Here is a 20,160-nt window from a genome sequence, read left to right as displayed (position 1 = left end):
TAAAACGTTTAGAATTCCGTTACTTAGAGCTGAGACAGATCGACATAAATAGCATGCTATAAGATAAAATCATTTTAGACGCTTATATTGTTTAACGCTATCGAAAAGACCTGTTATGTTTGATGGACTTCCAGGTGTTTCATGGAGCCATTCGTTCCGCCGAGTCGCACCAGAATGGCAGCGGCCGGCAGCGTCGCGGCGAGCACTTTCAGTGTGAAATAATTTTAAACTTTATTTATATACTTAAAAGATCAGTATCGCTTGAAAAGCTAGAAAAGTTCGCGACACTGCCGTCGCCTGCCAGCGGCGACACGAGGCCGCTCGCGGCACCGCGGTTTATATAATAACCAATTCCATCATGTTCACTCTAAACACACGTTTTTTTAAATTGCTTATATAAGCTGTGAGCTCGTCCACCCCACCCTTCAAACCGAAACGCATTACTGCTTCACGGCAGAAATAGGCAGGGCGGTGGTACCTACCCGCGCGGACTCACAAGAGATCCTACAACCAGTAATCACACAAATTATAATTTTGCGGGATTCATTTTTATTACACGATCATTGCCGAATGAAGAAACTAGTCCAGAGGAGACTAGGCGCGTGCAGTCTGAAGGCCGCGCGAGGCTGCCAGCGGCGACGCCGGGGGCCGCTGCCGGACGCTGCCGGCCGCTGCCATTCCGGTGTGACTCGGCCCGAGTACGATATCTCAAATTTGACCATAAAACAGAACAATTCGTATGCCTGACTTTCCCATTGATAAACCAACAAGAATTTAAGTACTTTATTTAAAATAAACAATACATAATTTTGGTACGAACAAACAATTACACTGTTGCCGAAAGTTCATTATCGTTTAAAAACATTTTAATCATTCGCTGTTATAAGACAGTTTCGAATTTAATACACAAATAAAACAAGATCAAGATTTATATCAAATTTATTACCAACTTAACGGATTTATTGAATGCAAATTTCATACAATATACAATGACAGAATGATCTCTGACCACAGATATTAAAAAAAAAGTTCAGTAATGCGCTGCCAACATTCCGACAAAAACAATAAGGTAGACAACGAAAAGGATTTTATCAACGACCACCGCTAGTTCGGCCTTGTCACCGTATTTTATTTCTTTGTCACTCCTCTCCATCTCTTCAACGCCTTCCCGCGAATCCACTATGTAACTAGAGTCCTCATCTTCTTGGACCGAGTAATCCCCATTGGCGGCTTTCTATGACAATTAAAAAAAAAACTAATTAGTAAAGATATTTTTTGGAACGAAATTCCTTATGGGACGATGCGGAGGGGTACCCTAACCGGCAAAAAACGTCCGTAACGTAAGATTTTTATTAGTAATGCAGACAGTGTACGACTTCACTTTGTAATAACGTACAAATTAGTAATGCACACAGTGTACGACTTAGCTTTGTAATAACGTACAAAAAAATAACATCTTTTTTATCATTCATTGACTACGATCTCAGAGCGTTTGTTTGCGCAATACACTAACTCTTATGCAAACAACCGTGAATGAAGTGTACCACAATAAGTTCGCACGTTACCAAATGACTGTGGGTTGTTGCGAAACCTCCAGTTTTATTTTCTTTATACCTCGAATAGAACTTAAAATTAATATTATTATAATAAGGAGTTTCGTTCCTATCCGGTGTCCCACGACACCACACATCATTTTTCATTGGTACCTGAACTCACAGCTTGGTTTTAAAAGGTTACCGGAGCTCCTAGACATTAACAATGTAAATGGCACCATCCATCCTCAGACATGAGTTCTAAGACTTAATTGTACAGTACAACGGCTGCCCCACCCTTCAAAGCGAAACGCATTACTGCTCCACCACAGTAATAGTCAGGATGGTGGTATATGCTTGGTCCTGATGGTTGTGCCGAGGGTCGTGGGCTAGATTCCCGTATCGGGCAAACATTCGTTTGATGAACAGGTTTGTTTGCTGTTTGTCTGGGTGTTTATTATCTATATATATATATATATATATATATATATATATATATATATATATTTAAATTTATATAAGTATGTATATCAATCTCTGGTACCAATAACACAGGGAATCAAATTGTGCTGGATGAGAGTGCGTGATTTGCTCCCAGTTTTTTAAGTAGTTCCCAGTTCCCAGTTTTTTCAAACTTAATAACTTCTGCCGTTATTAAGTTTGAAGTACAAATTACCAAAAGTTAAACCATTAATCTGTTTATTCTATTTGGAAGCAATCATGTGCTTCGGTTGGGAGGGTGAGATATCCGTTTACAAAGCAGCTGGGACTGCAATCCTATGGCTTAAAATCGCATAGTTTTTGCCTTGATGTCTGGTCACCACTCAAAACCAGAGAGTTCAGAGTGGGCAGAGTTCACCCACCCACCCTGTTTCACATTTACCAATCAAGTCTGAATCGATTTTTAAAAACTACCTTCATGGAAGGCAAACAGAAGACCGCTCGTACAACGCCGCAGGTCAGGACTTGTTTCATTGCTGACGACTTCCCCAACGCCTCACCGAAGTTCGATATTAGGAGCACGTTGGCCATCACAGCAGTCATTAGTCCAAACAAGACCGTCACGTACAGCACCACTGAAAACAATTGGAAATTTTAACCACTCACCATCAGGTGGGCCGTATGCTCGTCTGCCTACAAGGGCAATAAAAAAAAAAAAAAAAATCTCAAGGGTCTATTATGGTCTCGCTTCTCATGTCGTCAGTGATAGGTTCTTTCGATACTTATTCGCTGGTAGCTTAAGAGGCTATTCTAGTTACGCCTATACGGGTGAGCTCACGGGATCAACCTAAGAGAATTTGCCAACACTAGCCCTAGCAAGAGCAGTGCTTCGCAGAATCTACCACCGGATCGGAATTGCGACCCACTAAGAAGATCCGTCGAGAAATTCAGTGGGCTGTATCTATGGGTCACTTCGCGAACAGTGTAATAATAATAATAGGGTAATATTATTTATCAGATCTCCACTGCACGTAACGGTACTTGCACTTAATAGTAGCCTTTTTTGAGTTAACTATTGGAGTCGTAAGATATAAAAAAAAAAAACCAAAATCGTAAAGATGAGAGATTTAAAATAAAATATCTAGTTTTAAATAATAACTATTACAGAATAAAAGACATTTGACAGAAATCTAATTCGCGCTGACGAGATTTCCAAGATAAGTTTGGATATACATAAATGCAGCAACACTGTAGTTATTACTATGGTAGCTGTATCCGCCGTTGTCTGGATCATATTTTGTATATGTTGCGTGTTGCGACGGTAAAAACTATCCTAGGTTTTATAAGCTCAGCGAAATATCACCCAAGTATGCTAATGTTTACGAGGTAGGCAGCGGCTTGGCTGGTAGGCAGCGGCTTGGCTCTGCCCCTGGCATTGCTGAAGTCCATGGGCGACGGTAACCACTCACCATCAGATGGGCCGTATGCTCGTCTGCCTACAAGAGCAATAAAAAAAAAATATGTACTTATTTATGCCTTCGAAGTGTGCGGTCCGATAACCATTGAACATCTGAGTTGTCTGAAGGTTCATATTGAATATTATAATTATGGATCTTAATCAAAGACAACGATTCTACCCAATGCGTCATTTTCAAAATTCGCGATTTGACTGCAAATATATAAAAAAAAAACAACTTACTTATGGTAGGTATCGCATGAATCGGTATTAAATAATCGATATAGCAGAGTCCAAAACAGATAGACACCACACAGGCTACGTAGAACCATATCCTTGACATTGTCAGTGGCTCCGTCCAGAACGATATTAAGACGAACGTGTTTAGGACTGGAACGTACCAATGCTTATTATTTTATGATATTAACGATTGACATATTTAACCATAGAACCCCCCACCCCACCCGGGGTGCTCAGGAAACATGCTACGCCGGTAAGAGTGCCTCCATTTTTTTTTTTTTTTTTTATTGCTTATATGGGTGTACGAGCTCACAGCCCACCTGGTGTTAAGTGGTGACTGGAGCCCATAGACATCTACAACGTAAATGCGCCACCCACCTTGAGATATAAGTTGTAAGGTCTCCAGTATAGTTACGACGGCTGCCCCACCCTTCAAACCGAAACGCATTACTGCCTCACGGCAGAAATAGGCAGGGTGGTGGAACCTACCCGCGCGGACTCCCAAGAGGTCCTACCACCAGTAATTACGCAAATTATAATTTTGCGGATTTGATTTTGATTACACGATGTTATTCCTTCACCGTGGAAGTCGATCGTGAACAGTTGTTGAGTACTTAAAAATTGGTACCCGCCAGAGATTCGAACACCGTTGCATCGCTCAACACGAATGCACCGGGCGTCTTATCCTTTAGGCCACGACGACTTCGAAATCTTCGATTCTATCGCCGAATAGCCGAAACGAATTTCAAAGGAACTAGTGACGTCATGAGCGCTCGAGAAGTATAACGTCATCTATTGTCAGATAGCGAAAACACAGACTTCTTGTGAGTCCGCACGGGTGGGTACCACCATCTTGCCTATTTCCGCCGCAAAGCAGTAATGCGTTTCAGTTAGAAGGGTGGAGCAGGCGTTGTAACTATACTGAGACCTTAGAACTTATATTTCAAGGTGGGTGGCGCATTTACTTTGTAGATGTCTATGGGCTCCAGTAACCACTTCACACCAGGTGGGCTTGAAGCCTTTCTAGTTCAATTCGTCCAATAATTTCATCAACGTCACATGTTCTTTGGTGGTTATAAAGTCTGATTCTCACCCAACATAGGCACGTAGAACACCAGGTTGTACAAGTCAGGGTTTTTGGCTAAGTCCACAGTGATGATCATCTTGTCACTTAAATGGGTGTTCAGAACCTCCTCGCTGTTGATGAGGTCGATGATCTCGTTCCACATCGCTGAATCAAGAGTGACTTGCTCTGTCATGATTTGCCATTCGTTATGGATGACAGTGTCAATATCTGAAAACTAGTAGGTGATTACTTGACTGGTTCCTTTTTAACATGTCGACTGGCATATCTCACCAGTGCCTCACGTGGCGCATTTACGTAATTATATAGATATTTTTTGTTGAAGCATATGTGTGCTTAGTGTGAGTTTTTTACGTTCTCGATAGCGTAAAAGTTAACTCAAATTTGTACGGAGTTTGGAACGTTTGCCGCTAGGGGCGCTTTTCCAACTATTGAGTGTGAGTGAGTTAACTTTTACGCACTCGAGAACGTTGAAAAACTCGCACTAAGCACACTGGAGTGAAAGAAGTTTTTTTTTTTCTCTTGTGGGCAGACGGGCATACGGCCCACCTGATGGTGAGTGGTTACCGTCGCCCATGGTCTTCAGCAATGCCAGGGACAGAGCCATGCCACTGCCTACCGAAGTTAGGCACTTTGCTTTCTTTCTCTCTTCTCTTCTCGAAAGAGCAGTAGCTTACCATTTCGAACTTCGCATCAGTCTCGTCGAGTATTTCAATTTTTATGTTTTCGTGGGCCTCCCAAGGCTCTATGACGATCAGACACTGGTATACATCATGCGGCCATCTAAAGCATAACATTAAGTTGTTATCTAAAAGTTTCCCATCATCAACTTGTAGTTTCGTCTTAAGTTTTCCTCCCCCAACTCAGATTAAGATTATTTTTATTGTCCTTTAAGAGTTAGCTAAAAGTGATTGGTTCAATCTTCAGATGAGATAGATTGTATGGTGTCTATGTCTAGAATGGCTGCCTCTCACCTCTTTTAGTGGTTATAACAAAAATCATCTAATTCTAAATTTCATTGGAAAAATTGGTGTCTGGCTGCGGGATTCGAACACCGACACAGTCGCATCGCTTGATATGAGCACAGTGGGCGTTTTATCCTTTAGGCCACAACGACTTCTCAATGAACTCAATCTATCAAATTATATTGGCCTTGGGATCATTCACTGAAATATGCAATAAGCAAATGAAATTCTATAAGAAAGCTACCTGCTGTAAGTCGTTGTTGTATCGAAGCAATAGTTCTGCGTTTGGGTCTGAAAGTGCAATGTCGCCTCCCCGCTGCTGGCCAACGAAATTGTATCCGGATTCGTTGAATCCATCGCGCCATATCCATCCGAACTGGAATTTTCAGACACTTTAAAAACTAATTTCCTTTGCGTCTACGGAAGACGTCGTCTGTACTCGTCATGCCACACGATAACTCGTGGAACCAGCTCACTATTAGCCAAGGGCGGATCCAGCTTTGGCGCCAGGAGGGGGTCACATAGTCAAATTTAGATGCGTTCGTTCCCAAACGTTTGCCATTACACAAAGTTATTATATTATATTAAATTAATTAAATATTGAAGGTATGTAGTTACATAAAATCTGTATGGTGACAAAATATATAAATAAAATCATTATATTCAATTAGTGGTCCACCTAAGTCCTGGAACCAGCTCAGTGGGTGGTCACGACCCCCATGACCCCCCTAGATCCGCCATTGCTATTAGCGCTTAGAACAGTTGAGTGGTTCACAAACAAGAATGAATTTCACATTTATAATATCAATATCGATTACACTTCTGAAATGAACATAGCTACGTTAATCAAATCTAAAAGCTGCAGGCTGCGCAGGGCCGGTTATTGTAGCGAATCTTGGGAGAGAGGGAGAGAAGAGAACCTATGTGCTGTAGAAGACGTGCGTGGACTGAAAAAAATATCGGTTGTCTGTAAAGTCGGTTTACTGACGATAGTTGAACGTGACAACGTCATAAGAAAATACTGATGGAATGGTTTCTGTTAGAACTGGCCTTCTTAGTATATGTAACCATCATAAGTTTATATCAAGAAGAATAGTTGTTGCCTAGCAACAATTTGTTAGTCTTATAATTTTATGTAAAGAATAGAAAAGTCAGTATGTACATCCGAAGAACTATGTTTCATTATTTAACATAATTACCACAGGTTATGGGCCCAGGTACCGTTATATAAATATATAAATAAATATTTGGATTATATACATACTGGCGACCATGCAGTCCACAATACAAAAATTGCGTGGACAATCCAATTATGGAACATGGGCATTCGCGACGCAGATGTTTCTCACAGATTGTGATCTATGGGACTGTGTAAGTACAGACACACTTGATACTCCTGAATTAAAAAAGAGAGATAGTAAAGCAAGAGCAAAAATATGTCTACTCTTGGAAGAAAACATTTTCTCAATTGTTACCGGTGCCGTAACGGCAAAACAAACATGGGATGCGTTAGAAAAGGCCTACGCCGATGGCGGACTGCTAAGACGACTCACTTTATTAAGAAAATTATTTAATTTGAAATTATCATGTTTCCCAAATATCGAAGCATACATCAATGAAGTGCAGGCGACAAGTCAGGCTTTACAGCGAATCAAATCAGGACTGGATGACGAATTCATTGGGATCATAATGTTGGCTGGGTTGACCGAGGAATACAATCCTTTGGTGATGGCGTTGGAACATTCTGGAAGGAAATTAACTTCAGAAGCGGTCATATCTGCTCTAATGAAGGAAGGACAGCGCAAGCAGCCGGCAGTTGAAATGGATTCTGTGTTAGTGTCTAATAACGAAAAACCTAGTAGTAGTGCGAAAAAGGCAATAATATGTCATTTTTGTAAAAAGAAAGGTCATTTTAAATGGCAATGTAAATTTTATAAAGATAGAGATAAGAAAGGTAATGCAAATGTATGCGTAGCTCAAAAGGAGACTAATGATTTTATTACCTTACTCTCTAGTATGGGAAAGTCGAGAAATTGGATTATAGATTCTGGGGCAACTTCTCATATGACATCATCAGATAATGTTTTAGTAAATGCTAAAGGTGGTTACCGAAAGTATATAACTACAGCTAATAATGAGAAAATACTATCTAAGGTAAAGGGTGATGATGTATTGATGCCTAATTATAAGTTAAAGTTTGAGAATGTATTGTACATACCAGATTTGATAACCAATTTACTTTCTGTTAGTAGTATTTGTAAGCATGATTGTACAGTTGTTTTTGATAAACATTCTTGTAAAGTTTACAAATCTGCAGATGTATCTTTAGTGGGAAAAACTATTTTAGAAGCACCTTTAAAAGATGGGCTATATGTAGTAGACCCAGATGACAGGGCATTGGTTACTAAAGACATCAATTCGCCTGTTAACGATCAATATAAGTTATGGCATAGGCGTTTAGGTCATTTATCACCAGCTCTAATGAATAAATTAAGAGGGTTGGTTGATGGCTTTACCTTGAATGAATTTAGTAAGGAACCATGCGTCAGTTGTTGTAAAGGTAAACAGTGCGTAAAAAAGTTCCCAAAAAGAAAGAATAAAAGAGCTAAGGATATATTGGAGTTGATTCACACAGACTTAGCTGGACCCATGGAGGAAGAGACATGGGGTGGTGCTCGATATTTTCTTATCTTTGTTGACGATTTTAGTCGGAAAGTTATGGGATATATGTTGAAATCCAAAACAGAAGTATTTGCTAAATTTAAGGAATTCAAGCTGTTTGTGGAGAATCAAACTAATAAAAAGATCAAAAAATTGCGTAGCGATAATGGTAGTGAGTATATAAACGATGAATTTCAAAGCTTTCTACGAGCAAATGGTATCCATCATCAGACTTCAGTGTCACACACTCCGCAACAAAATGGAGTGGCAGAGCGTACAATTCGTACTGTAATTGAAAAGGCACGTTGTATGTTGCAAGATAGTGGTTTGTCCAAAAATTTTTGGGGAGAAGCTGTGTTAACAGCTATATATTTAAAAAATAGGTCTCCAACCATGGCTATCTCAGACAAAGTTCCTGAAGAAGTGTGGTCAGGTGAACGAGTGGATATCACCAATCTCAAGGTTTTTGGTAGTAAAGCTCAAGTACTCATTAAGGGAAACAATAGAAGGAAATTTGATTCAAAGTCAAGGGAATTAATTATGATTGGCTATAGTTTGAATGGGGGAATTGGAAATGAATACTCCTGATCCAACCACTTCTACAAATGAATCAACCAGCTCTACAAACGGACGTCGTTATTTAAAGAGGATTAGACGTCCCAAAATACAAGAAGATATGATCTATAATTTTTTGATTACCGAGGGATCAGATCCTAAGTCAGTTGAGGACGCAATGGAACGTTCGGATCGAGAGTTATGGCACACAGCCATGTTAGATGGATACAATTCGCTGATGCAAAACAAAAACAGTGAACAGAATTAAACTTGATAAATGTATAAAACTTATGTGGTTAAGTGGGGGTGTTAGAACTGGCCTTCTTAGTATATGTAACCATCATAAGTTTATATTAAGAAGAATAGTTGTTGCCTAGCAACAATTTGTTAGTCTTATAATTTTATGTAAAGAATAAAAAAGTCAGTATGTACATCCGAAGAACTATGTTTCATTATTTAACATAATTACCACAGTTTCATTTTTCAACTATCGCAATTATCGTTGCTATAAACAATTGACACCACATTCACTTTTCACTGAACTTCATACTTGACGGAAACATGTACGCGTCAGAGCGAGGTAACGCCGCATGAGTCATGTATTTTCGTGCGTGCAGCCGGCTCCATCGAATTATGAGACGTTGTCACGTCAAAAAAACAAATGTTTCGGAGTGGGGAAGTTTTCTTGATTGTGCCCTTGAACGTTTAAGTCTAGAGCGTTATATTTATAATGCATGTTTCAAAGTTGATAATAGTATACAAGTGATCACCTCGGCGTTTGGCGCATCACTATTCAATGCGTACGCCCATCATTACGCGACCGCGGGACGAGATAGCGCGTGGGATATATGCCCGCGGGATATATGCCAGCATGCCATATGTCAAGATGCCATATGTTAGCATGTCATATTTGGTAGTCTGTCGCTGATTTTCTATCGCACTCAACTACATTAATTCAGACAAAGACAAAAGTATATCATACTTTAAAACGTAGAACGAGGGTTTCCAAATCTGGCCTTGTCGTAATTTGATGTTGGTGGTTCCGTTGAATTTGTCCGGATTCCACGCCATGCTATCATCTTCCCATGACTGTAAAATAAATATGTGATTTGTTGTGGGTCCGGTTTCGATTCGCAGTCTAAAAGTTAAGGCGCTTTGTGTACTCACATTAGGGGATTTGTACTTAATATGATTGTGCATGAATTTGCGTTGCTATCTTTTTTTAGAGGGGTTACTGGTGGCCTTTCTAGTTTCTATACGACTGGTGGGCGAGCAAGGGCTCAGCCAGGAGGGCGTTGCTATCGATTTCGGGGCGTATGGTGAGCACCCTTAATACGGTAATAAAGTAATAACGTATAATCCACAGCGATGTCTATTGAAGCAGTAGCAACGAGATCATTTGGAACTTGTGCGTCTGCGGAGGGACTTCGGTTCTCTCTGTATTTTGTCCCGTATGTTCCATGGGGAGTGCTCTGAGGAAATGCTTTTTTTATTGCCTTTGTAGGCAGACGAGCATACTGTCCACATGACGGTTAGTGTTTACCGTCGCCCATGGCCTTCAACAATGCCAGGAGTAGAGCCAAGCCGTTGCCTATAGAAACCGTTCGAGATGGTTCCATAATCTTGTTTTTTCCCACCGGGGTAGAGTTCACCTATACTAGCTAGACCCATTGCGTTCATCTACAGTGCGCTTCTAGAGATATTTTTTGCCATGTACCATCCATCCAGATTTGGAATGAGGTCACTGTTACAGTGTTTCCCGAGCGCCATGACATGTCCTTATTCAAACTAGGCTTGTGGAAAGTACTTTATCGTACTTAACGGCTTAGCTCTACCCCTGGCATTGCTCACGTCCATAAGCGATGGTAATCACTCACCATCAGGTGGGCCGTATGCTCGTCTGCCTACACGGGCATTAAAATAATACAATTGAGATTTCGAACTAATTCCTCGAGATGCCTGTTAGCTCTGTAACGTATCTTCCTTCTGGTAACTACTCAACATAATCGACCGTAAACTTTTTATTAGAATTCGGATAAAATGAAACTTTATATTTAAAAGGCTTGATAAAGATGTCAAAATATATTTTGTTGTATACCGAAGACGACCAATAGTGAACGTTTAGTTTAATTCAAGCTTGAAATTTATCTTTTAATACAATACAATAAAATTGGTTTAATTTAATGACGTTTAGATGACATGACTTTTAACGATTTTTATAGCGTCTGAAACTCATTAGTCATTAGATCAGAATTTACAAATAAAATAAGCCAATGAAGCAAAAGCACTCACCACGACAACAGCCGCTGTGGTCGTCAATTTGGAGTCCAAAGTGTTATACCGAAAGCTGGTTAGTTTAAATCCGAGTTTTACTTCCATGACGGGATTGGGCGGGACAGAGGGAAGCCGACCCATTAGCAAAGTCCGCTTTAACTTGTCCGTAGGAGTTAGCTTGGGCTCTTCTGGGTGGGAGTTAGGGATGTCTGTAAAAATATTTAATTTTTGTTTTGGAGGATGCCTAAACTAATACCAGCCCGTCTCTTTGAGTGGCTGACAGCTACCCGAGCGCCTCCGACGGAGACCTAACAACTCAAGAGCAGCTGCTTTGCGAATGAAACTGCTACCGGATCGGAATCGTGACCCGCTGAGAAGATCCGGCGAGAAACTCGGCGAGCTGATTCATGGGTTAACTGATGCATGGGTTCACTGAGTGGCTGTCGTGTTCAGCATTAGAGAGATTCACCGGAATGGGCTATCACTTGTAGTGATGACTAACATGCCTATTTCTGCCGTGAAACAATCACAGGTTACAGTTTGAAGAGTGAGACAGGTCTGATACAACAATGGAGTTTTTGAGCTTACGGCGATGGCGAGTTGCTGCAGTCACTCTGTGACGCCTTTAATAATAAGCTTTTTTTATTTCCTACTACATATTTTAACAACTACACTGTATAAACATTTCCCTGCTTGTTTCAGCCGTGAAGCAGTAAAGCGTTTCGGTTTGAAGGGTGGGGCAGCCGTTGTAGCTATACTTGAGACCTTAGAACTTATATCTCAAGGTGGGTGGCGCATTTACGTTGTAGAGGTCTATGAGCTCCAGTAACCACTTCACATCAGTTGGGCTGTCAGCTCGTCCACCCATCTAAGCAATAAAAATTTTTTTTAACAAGTATGATCACTTAACTAATTTAATACACTTTGGTAGTTCTATGTGGAAACCCCATATTGGGTAAAGGCCTCCTCCAAAGATGTGATGTCTCTAGTGCCGTCTAATTATCACATAGATCAAGAGCTCACTTGATCATGTATGACAATAAAAATTTCTTGACTGATTATATTTTACTCTGGACAGTCAAGTCGTGAAGCAAATGCGTTTTATCTCGAGTACTTAGAAAAGCATTCACTTTTTGCATTTATCATTTTTAGTCGTCGGTTTTTGTAATTTTGAAAGTACTTTAGAAGTAAAGTTAAGCAAAGAACTTAAGTAACTTCAGGTTTTAGTTTTTGTGCTCTCGGTCTTGTCCCATTAGTATCAAAACATATTTAACATATAACTTTGTTTAGTAAACATATTTTAAGCAAAAATTTTCGATAACTTATGAGCTGCACGAATTGCGTAATTACTGGTGGTAGGACCTCTTGTGAGACCGCACGGGTAGGTACCACCACCCCGCCTATTTCTACCCGTGAAGCAGTAATGCGTTTCGGTTTAAAGGGCGGGGTAGCCGTTGTAACTATACTGAGACCTTAGAACTTATAATAATATCTCAAGGTGGGTGGCGCACCTTTTTTTATTTTTTTTATTGCTAGATGAGTGGACGAGCTCACAGCCCACCTATTGTTAAGTGGTTACTGGAGCCCATAGACATCTACGACGTAAATGCGCCACCTACCTTGAGATATAAGTTCTAAGGTCTCAAGTATAGTTATAACGGCTGTCCCACCCTTCAAACTGAAACGCATTACTGCTTCACGGCAGAAATAGGCAGGGTGGTGGTACCCACCCGCGCGGACTCACAAGAGGTCCTACCACAATCTACGTTGTAGATGTCTATGGGCTCCAGTGACCACTTAACACCAGGTGGGCTGTGAGCTCGTCGACACAACTAAGCAATAAAATAAAAAATCTCCAAATATAAAAGGATTGTGTGGTTTTATGAAACCATGGTAAAAGTGAAACTTTATTTCACATTATAGACATTTAACTCTGACAAACAACATTTACATTAAACACGGACAAAACAAACAAAATAGCGTGGAGCACTGGCACAAAAGAGCAATAGTCTGTACACTACACGGTCAGCTGCTGCGAATTATAGGCACCGCCATATTGGCCTTGGCTGCTCTGACGAGCGTCTTTCACTTTATCCCTACTCCGCGGCCGACCGTCACGCGACATGCAACACACAGACGAAAAAAGTTTAATTACTCTAAATAAAAAAATAAAAATCTAATTAAGGAAATCTCACCTTCAATAGACGTGTCTCCGGGTATAGGGCAGTCGTACAAGAATTTGGCTTCAACGCCGTTCCAGGCCGCGAAGCTGAAGTACTTCACGGATAATGGGTCGACATCATTGAAGCTTATCAAAGGTAGTGCCTGTCCTTCTCTACCGAATTCTACCAGGCCATCTGTTCGACAGGGGATTTGGTTAGGTTCTTCGTATTAGCAACGCTTCGACGGTTAGATGTTATTACGGTCATCCTGATGGTGACAGATTAGTCAAAGCTATAGATTCAAGAAAATAGCTGTCATCCGCTTTGAAACATGACGTTCGATTGCCACTTATATTTTACTGCCAATTGTACTGTCTAGACCGGTGCTTCCCAACTTCGGGCCCATGCTCCACAAGGGGACATTTTGATAATAAAGGGGGGCAATCGCACTAAATTAATATAGAAAATCTGTTAAATTGAATTTGAATTTCAGTTTTTATCATATGTTTTGAAATATTACTTACTGTGCTCTGATTACAATTTCATAGTGATTTCTTCCTAAACCTATCATTTATGTATATGTCAAATAAATTTTTAAATCTTTGAAATTATGTATGAGGGGCTAAAAATTATAGAATTATTATAGTAGGGCAAGGCACAATAAAGTTTGGGAAACACCGAGTCTAGATCTTAAGCCGCAATGTCTGTCTGCTTCTAGGCCATAACAGACATCACTCCGTGTAAGTTCACAACATGCCTATCAATATTACTGGTGCAAAATGATTTAATTCCTCGGTTATTTTATATGAACTAGGTTAAATTGGCACCTGGCTCGCAGAATTTGGACAGTGTCATAGTTCAGAGTCAAGAGCACTTCGGCGTCGTATAGTTTGGTGGATTGGCGTTTCATGTATTTTAGTGATTTACCACTAGTCATTAGTAATAGTAGTATTTAGTATAGTCAAACAATTGATTGAGAGTCAATAGGGTGTCCAGTAGCGGTCGTATTGTAGCATGATAAAAAAACCTTTTTTTTACTTTATTTTTTTTATTGTTTTGGTAGATGGACGAGCTCACGGCCCACCTGAGTTTAAGCGGTTACCGGAGCCCATTGACATTCACAACGTAAATGCCGCCACAAACCTTGAGATATAAGTTCTAAGGTCTTAGTATAGTTACAGCGGTTGCTCCATCCTTCAAACCGAAACGAATCACGGTTTGACGGCAGATATAGGCACCTACCCGTGCGGACTCACAAAAGGTCTTATCACCAGTTCGCCTAACCTAACCTAACAAAACTGTGACAAAATCTCATGTCGGTATTGTCATTGAACTTTCAAGGATTATATCAAATTCGAAATACGACTTACCTCAAATTTCGCCAACAGCGTAAAACTTACCAACATCGCAAAGTTTAGGTTAAACCGAAATTTACTTCGGGGATACTCGAATAGTGTCCGAAGCGACCGCAAATCCAGTTACAGACGGACTCACCTTCAGATATTTTGATGTAGAAGCCTCTGAGTTCTATAGGGGACAATATTTGGGGTGTGGTGACGGAGCTCTTGGCATTGCGTCGCAGGTTGCGGCGTAGTTCGGTGAACTTGTTCCCTCCACCGCCGACCACTGAATACATAGCAAATTCGACTTTATCAATCACGATTTAAAAGCTGTTTTAATACAGCTGTTTTTTTCCAGAATGTGAGCATGTGACATGGCTACGACGCTGTAGCTTGATTACATTTTTCGACCACTCAAAGTATTGTTTTCATATCTACTCTCTATTTAGATTTTTTTCCTACCTATGCTGATAGCCTTGAGAGGCTATTTCACCCTAACATGTACGTGAGCTCACGGGGCTCAAGCCGGAAGTGTTGCTAACACTGGCCCTAGCAAGAGCAGTGCTTCGCAGAATCTACCACCCTACTCTTGAATTGTTAGGTCTCCTTCGGAGGCGCTCGGGCAGCTGTTAGCAAATCCCACCCCTCCTGGCTGAGCCTTTGCTCGCCCACCTGTCTTGGTGAAACTGGAAAGGCCTCCGGGCCACCAGTAATCCTTCAATCATAAAAAAAAAAAAAAAATCTACCACCGGATCGAAAACGCGACCCACTGAGAACATCCGGCGAGTAATAAATTGTAGTGTAAATAACACGCGATTCTTCGATTACAGTTTTATGTATCTAAAGGCAATAGGTTATTATTTCCCTATTGCTAATGTCATCTGAATAATGAAATATATTGCTGGGATTTCCTATAATCGCACTAACAGTTGAGCTAGACAATGCACATTACTGGTGGTAGGACCTCTTGTGAGTCCGCGCGGGTGGGTACCACCACCCTGCCTATTTCTGCCGTGAAGCAGTAATGCGTTTCGGTTTGAAGGGTGGGGCAGCCGTTGTAACTATACTTGAGACCTTAGAACTTATATCTCAAGGTGGGTGGCGCATTTACGTTCTAGATGTCTATGGGCTTCAGTAACCACTTAACATCAGGTGGGCTGTGAGCTCGTCCACCCATCTAAGCAAAAAAAAAAAAAAAGAACATAAAATGTTCTCACAAGATAATTACCTATATATATACGCATTTAATATTCGCACTGATTTGTATTGATTTAACTTCCATAATAAAATGAACGTAACAATTCTATAATTCTGTGAAGATTTACATTCAAGTTAACGAAAAAAAACTAGATAGCGTTGTTAGTATGGCATAACAATACTTTATAGCAAGACTAGCGTCCCCGCTCCGGCTCCGCTCGGGTCTTTAACAAAAATTTCAAACGATATTTGACGTTGTTTTATTTTTTTTAAATAACAGAACACTTATTGCGGCATAACTATAATAGTTAGACATATGCTGTCGTGACACTTTTTGTAAATAAAAAAATGAGTTCTACAAAGTCGTAGTACATTATTTTATTCTATCATTAATAGTTTTCTCAAGGCACGCGATGTAAAGAATATTTTAGGTAATTTTTTACACCTTGGGTTACATTATTGGAGTTTAAGTAAGGGTCCCTAATTTTTGTCAAAAAATATTATAGCCTATGTCACTCGGGAATAGTGTAGCTTTCAAACAGTGAAAGAATTTTTCAAATCGGCTCAGTAGTTTCGGAGCCTAGTCAATACAAACAAACAAACAAATCTTGCCTCTTTATAATATTAGTATAGATTCCAAATTACAGTTAGAATATTAAAGCATGTGAAGGATAAAAATCATTAGAAATTACTCACCCATTGGGTTTGCTACGGTTTTATATCATTAATAGACCAGTATTTTTTCTTCTCATAGAAATATTATTGTGATGGTGACTTCGAGAGATACTCTACAATCACTTCAACTATTTAAAATATCTATATTGCCGACAGTAGTTTTGTTTAGTTTTTTCTACATACTACATAATCTATATACCTATATATATAAAAATTAATTGCTGTTCGTTAGTCTCGCTAAAACTTGAGAACGACTGGATCGATTTGACTAATTTTTGTCTTGAATTATTTGTGAAAGTCCAGAGAAGGTTTAAAAGGTAGATAAATATGAAAATGCTCGAAATGAAATAAAAATAACAATTTTGTTTTTCCTTTGATATGTCCTCCGTCGGACGGATTCCTTTTGTTTGTTTTAGGTTTATTTTATACAAAAGTTTAGGTCTTTTATTTATCGATTGAGGCACTACGAAGTCTGCCGGGTCAGCTAGTATATTATAGACTGTAATAGATATTCACCAATTTCGTAAACTGGATCACTGACGCCAGGATTAGGGATTTCAGAGAGCACTATGTGTCCGTTGCTGGCGGCTTGGATCGCGATGTGCATCTCGAAGACTGAATGAGGGTCAACGTTGATGCTCCTCATTTCGTTCGCGTCCACCCGGTAGAAAGTTTCGTAACTGTAACCGTGTCTACAGATATGCTCTTTACAGCGCATCGCATCTGGAAAAAGACAGTTCAGCGTTTTTATTATTATTTTTTATTGCTTAGATGGGTGAACGAGCTCACAGCCCACTTGGTGTTAAGTGGTTACTGGAGCCCATAGACATCTACAACGTAAATGCGCCACCCATCTTGAGATATAAGTTCTAAGGTCTCAAGCATAGTTACAACGGCTGCCCTACCCTTCAAATCGAAACGCATTACTGCTTCACGACAGAAATAGGCAAGGTGGTGGTACCTACCCGCACGGACCAACAAGAGGTTCTAGATTTTGCGAGTCCGCCATAGTCTGGGCCGATGCCATTGAGGTTTCAATCTTATAACTCGAGGTAAGCTGTAGGATTTCGCTTGTGATGTGTCTGTACTCATAGAGTATTAAACATAAAAAAAAAAATGTGTGCGTGTACTAGTGTACACACGTAAGAAGTGAAACTTATTTATGGCCTTATTTTTCGAAAAATGATCTACATGCAACTTTCTAGAAATTGGTTAAATAAAGTTAAATTAGATAAAGTTTAAACAAAAGGATTTTATTATCATAGACATGAATACAAAAAAGTTAAATTAGATAAAGTTTAAACAAAAGGATTTTATTATCATAGACATGAATACAAAACAGATGGCGCGTAACGGAAAAATGTGACGCGTAACCGAAAAATGTGACGGTAAATTTTTTTCCAACGCCGATAAGGAAGTTTCACTTCAAAATTGAATCTCGTCTTTAATTTTACCTTACCAACCTTATTTGATTAAATTTGTTCATGTCGATGTTTTAAATGCTTTAGTGTGCGTAATTACGATTTTTTTTGGTAAAAATTTGTAATTTCATTTAAATATTCGCGTAAATTGTAGGAAGCTTTTTCATTTTATATATTCACTGCTGACGGGTTTTTGTGAGCGTGTATGGGTAAGTACAACCAATCGGCTTATTAAGTACTATGCCTCAAAGCGGTTTGGTTTAAAGGGTGGAGTTGCTTACACAATTGAGAGTTAGATTTCATGTCTCGTGTTTCACTTTTTGAAATCGTCGTAACCCAAAGGATAAGACGTCCGGTGCATTCGTGTCTAGCGATGTATTGGTGTTCGAATCCCGCAGGCGGGTACCAATTTTTCTAATGAAATACGTACTTAACAAAATTAAATGTTCACGATTGACTTCCACGGTAAAGGAATAACATCGTGTAATAAAAATCAAATCTGCAAAATTATAATTTGCGTTATTACTGGTGGTAGGACCTCTTGTGAGTCCGCACGGGTAGATACCACCACCCCGCCTATTTCTGCCGTGAAGCAGAAATGCGTTTCGGTTTGAAGGGTGGGGCAGCCGTTGTAACTATATTGAGACCTTAGAACCTATATCTCAAGGTGGGTGGTGCATTTTACATTGTAGATGTCTACGGGCTCCAGTAAGCACTTAACACCGGGTGGGCTGTGAGCTCGTCCACTCATCTAAGAAAAAAAAAAAGTGTGTGTGTCCGCTCCGACGCACGACTGGAGTTTACTGGATATAAATATAAATTTGTGTCAGTTGAATACAGTAAAATATGGAAGTTACGTATTCTAGTGAGAATGATCCGGGAGTTGCGGAACACGTGGATGCGGTAATTAAGTAAGTCTATATAATTCACTTTTACAATTAATATATAAGTTGTCCATTCACTGATAGAAGGAATTGTTTATATTTAATAAGCTTTATTAATAAATGATTTGTAGCGGGTTATATTCGGGTATCAACCCACTAACAGTTGATACGTTCAGGAATCGAACCCGAACGGCGTCCGGCCACAAGCAAAACGATGTCGGTAAATTAAACGAAACAATACGAGAAATAGTTCTATATTACGACAACACGATACACTACAGATTATTAACAAATTAACGAGACACAAAACAAACGACTAACAAATATATGAAAATACAATAATGAGAGAAACGCGCGATCAGTACGAGGCTTTGTGGCGGACTGCCGGCGCAGCAGCCCGGCGTCACCTGCGATAACGCGGCCGCGCGTTGGCTCCTGATGGTGACCATGGTGATGCGTGCGCGCGCCAATCAGGAGCCAATCAGGCGCATAACGCATTTCGTGTGACATGCTATACTCTCTAGTACGATTTTGGTCCCCATAATTTTCATACCCCGGGCCTATATATGTAAATCGATTCTTAAGGAGTAAACTCCAAAAATAGTTTCGTGCTTGACGTACAGACAGACATCCATGCGTACAATACCTACGTTCTAAAGCCAGAAAATTTCTTACTCCTTCATCTTTGAAGTCGTTCGAAGTATTTACATAATAAAATTGGTATATCTTAGATTTGAATCTCGTAATGGTCGCTCGATACGAGTGTCCTAGCCGTTTATGCTTTAACAACGATTCTTTGACTTATATTAAAAACTAGCGACCCGCCCTCGCTTCGCTTCGGAAAATGTAATTTATTATTGATTTCTCCACTATTTAATGGGTGTTATTATACATATAAACCTTCCTCTTCAATCACTCTATCTATTAAAAAAACCCGCATCAAAATCCGTTGCGTAGTTTTGTAGATTTAAGCATACATAGGGACAGACAGATATAGGGACAGAGAAAGCGACTTTGTTTTATACTATGTAGTGATATATACATTCAATTGCTCACCTTTGTAACTATAAGTGAAATTATCCATTCTAACTGTACACACACATGCGAGTAACCAGATTATGAACACAGTCCGTTTCATTTTATCAACTAATAACGTTTAACAAAAAAGAAATTTAAACTATATTTTATTTGCTAAAAAAAAGGCACAAGTCTACTCGCTTTAGGACAGGGACTACAACTGCGAAACGGAAACTAAAGATAATTTTTGTGTCAA

General features: G+C 39.8%; 1 protein-coding gene across 1 annotated transcript; it reads right to left on the bottom strand.

The window, feature by feature from the left end:
- Window positions 1–923: 923 nt before the first annotated feature.
- On the bottom strand, window positions 924–20,137 carry LOC101737467 (neuronal acetylcholine receptor subunit alpha-5). Its single transcript, XM_004933513.5, has 12 exons — window positions 19,944–20,137; window positions 17,099–17,305; window positions 14,865–14,996; window positions 13,404–13,565; window positions 11,227–11,417; window positions 9,917–10,023; window positions 5,963–6,094; window positions 5,431–5,536; window positions 4,763–4,970; window positions 3,673–3,819; window positions 2,448–2,608; window positions 924–1,234 (listed from the first exon to the last, which is right to left on the bottom strand). The coding sequence occupies exons 1-12, from the start codon at window positions 20,023–20,025 to the stop codon at window positions 1,031–1,033; spliced, it is 1,839 nt and encodes a 612-aa protein (XP_004933570.1). The 5' UTR covers window positions 20,026–20,137; the 3' UTR covers window positions 924–1,030.
- Between the last annotated feature and the right edge of the window lie 23 nt (window positions 20,138–20,160).

This window comes from Bombyx mori, chromosome 28 (genome assembly GCF_030269925.1).
Source record: "Bombyx mori chromosome 28, ASM3026992v2".
Taxonomy (NCBI): Eukaryota; Metazoa; Arthropoda; class Insecta; order Lepidoptera; family Bombycidae; genus Bombyx; species Bombyx mori.
This window is presented reverse-complemented; position numbering and strand designations above follow the sequence as displayed.

Bases quoted from the DNA above. Each gene is read 5' to 3' on its own strand.
- LOC101737467 (XM_004933513.5), bottom strand. From the start codon at position 20,025: ATGAAACGGACTGTGTTCATAATCTGGTTACTCGCATGTGTGTGTACA. The intron at 13,566-14,864 runs GTGAGTCCGTCT...CCTGTCGAACAG, and splicing joins CTACATCAAAATATCTGAAG to ATGGCCTGGTAGAATTCGGT. The intron at 1,235-2,447 runs GTAGTTTTTAAA...TAATTGTCATAG, and splicing joins TCTGTTTGCCTTCCATGAAG to AAAGCCGCCAATGGGGATTA.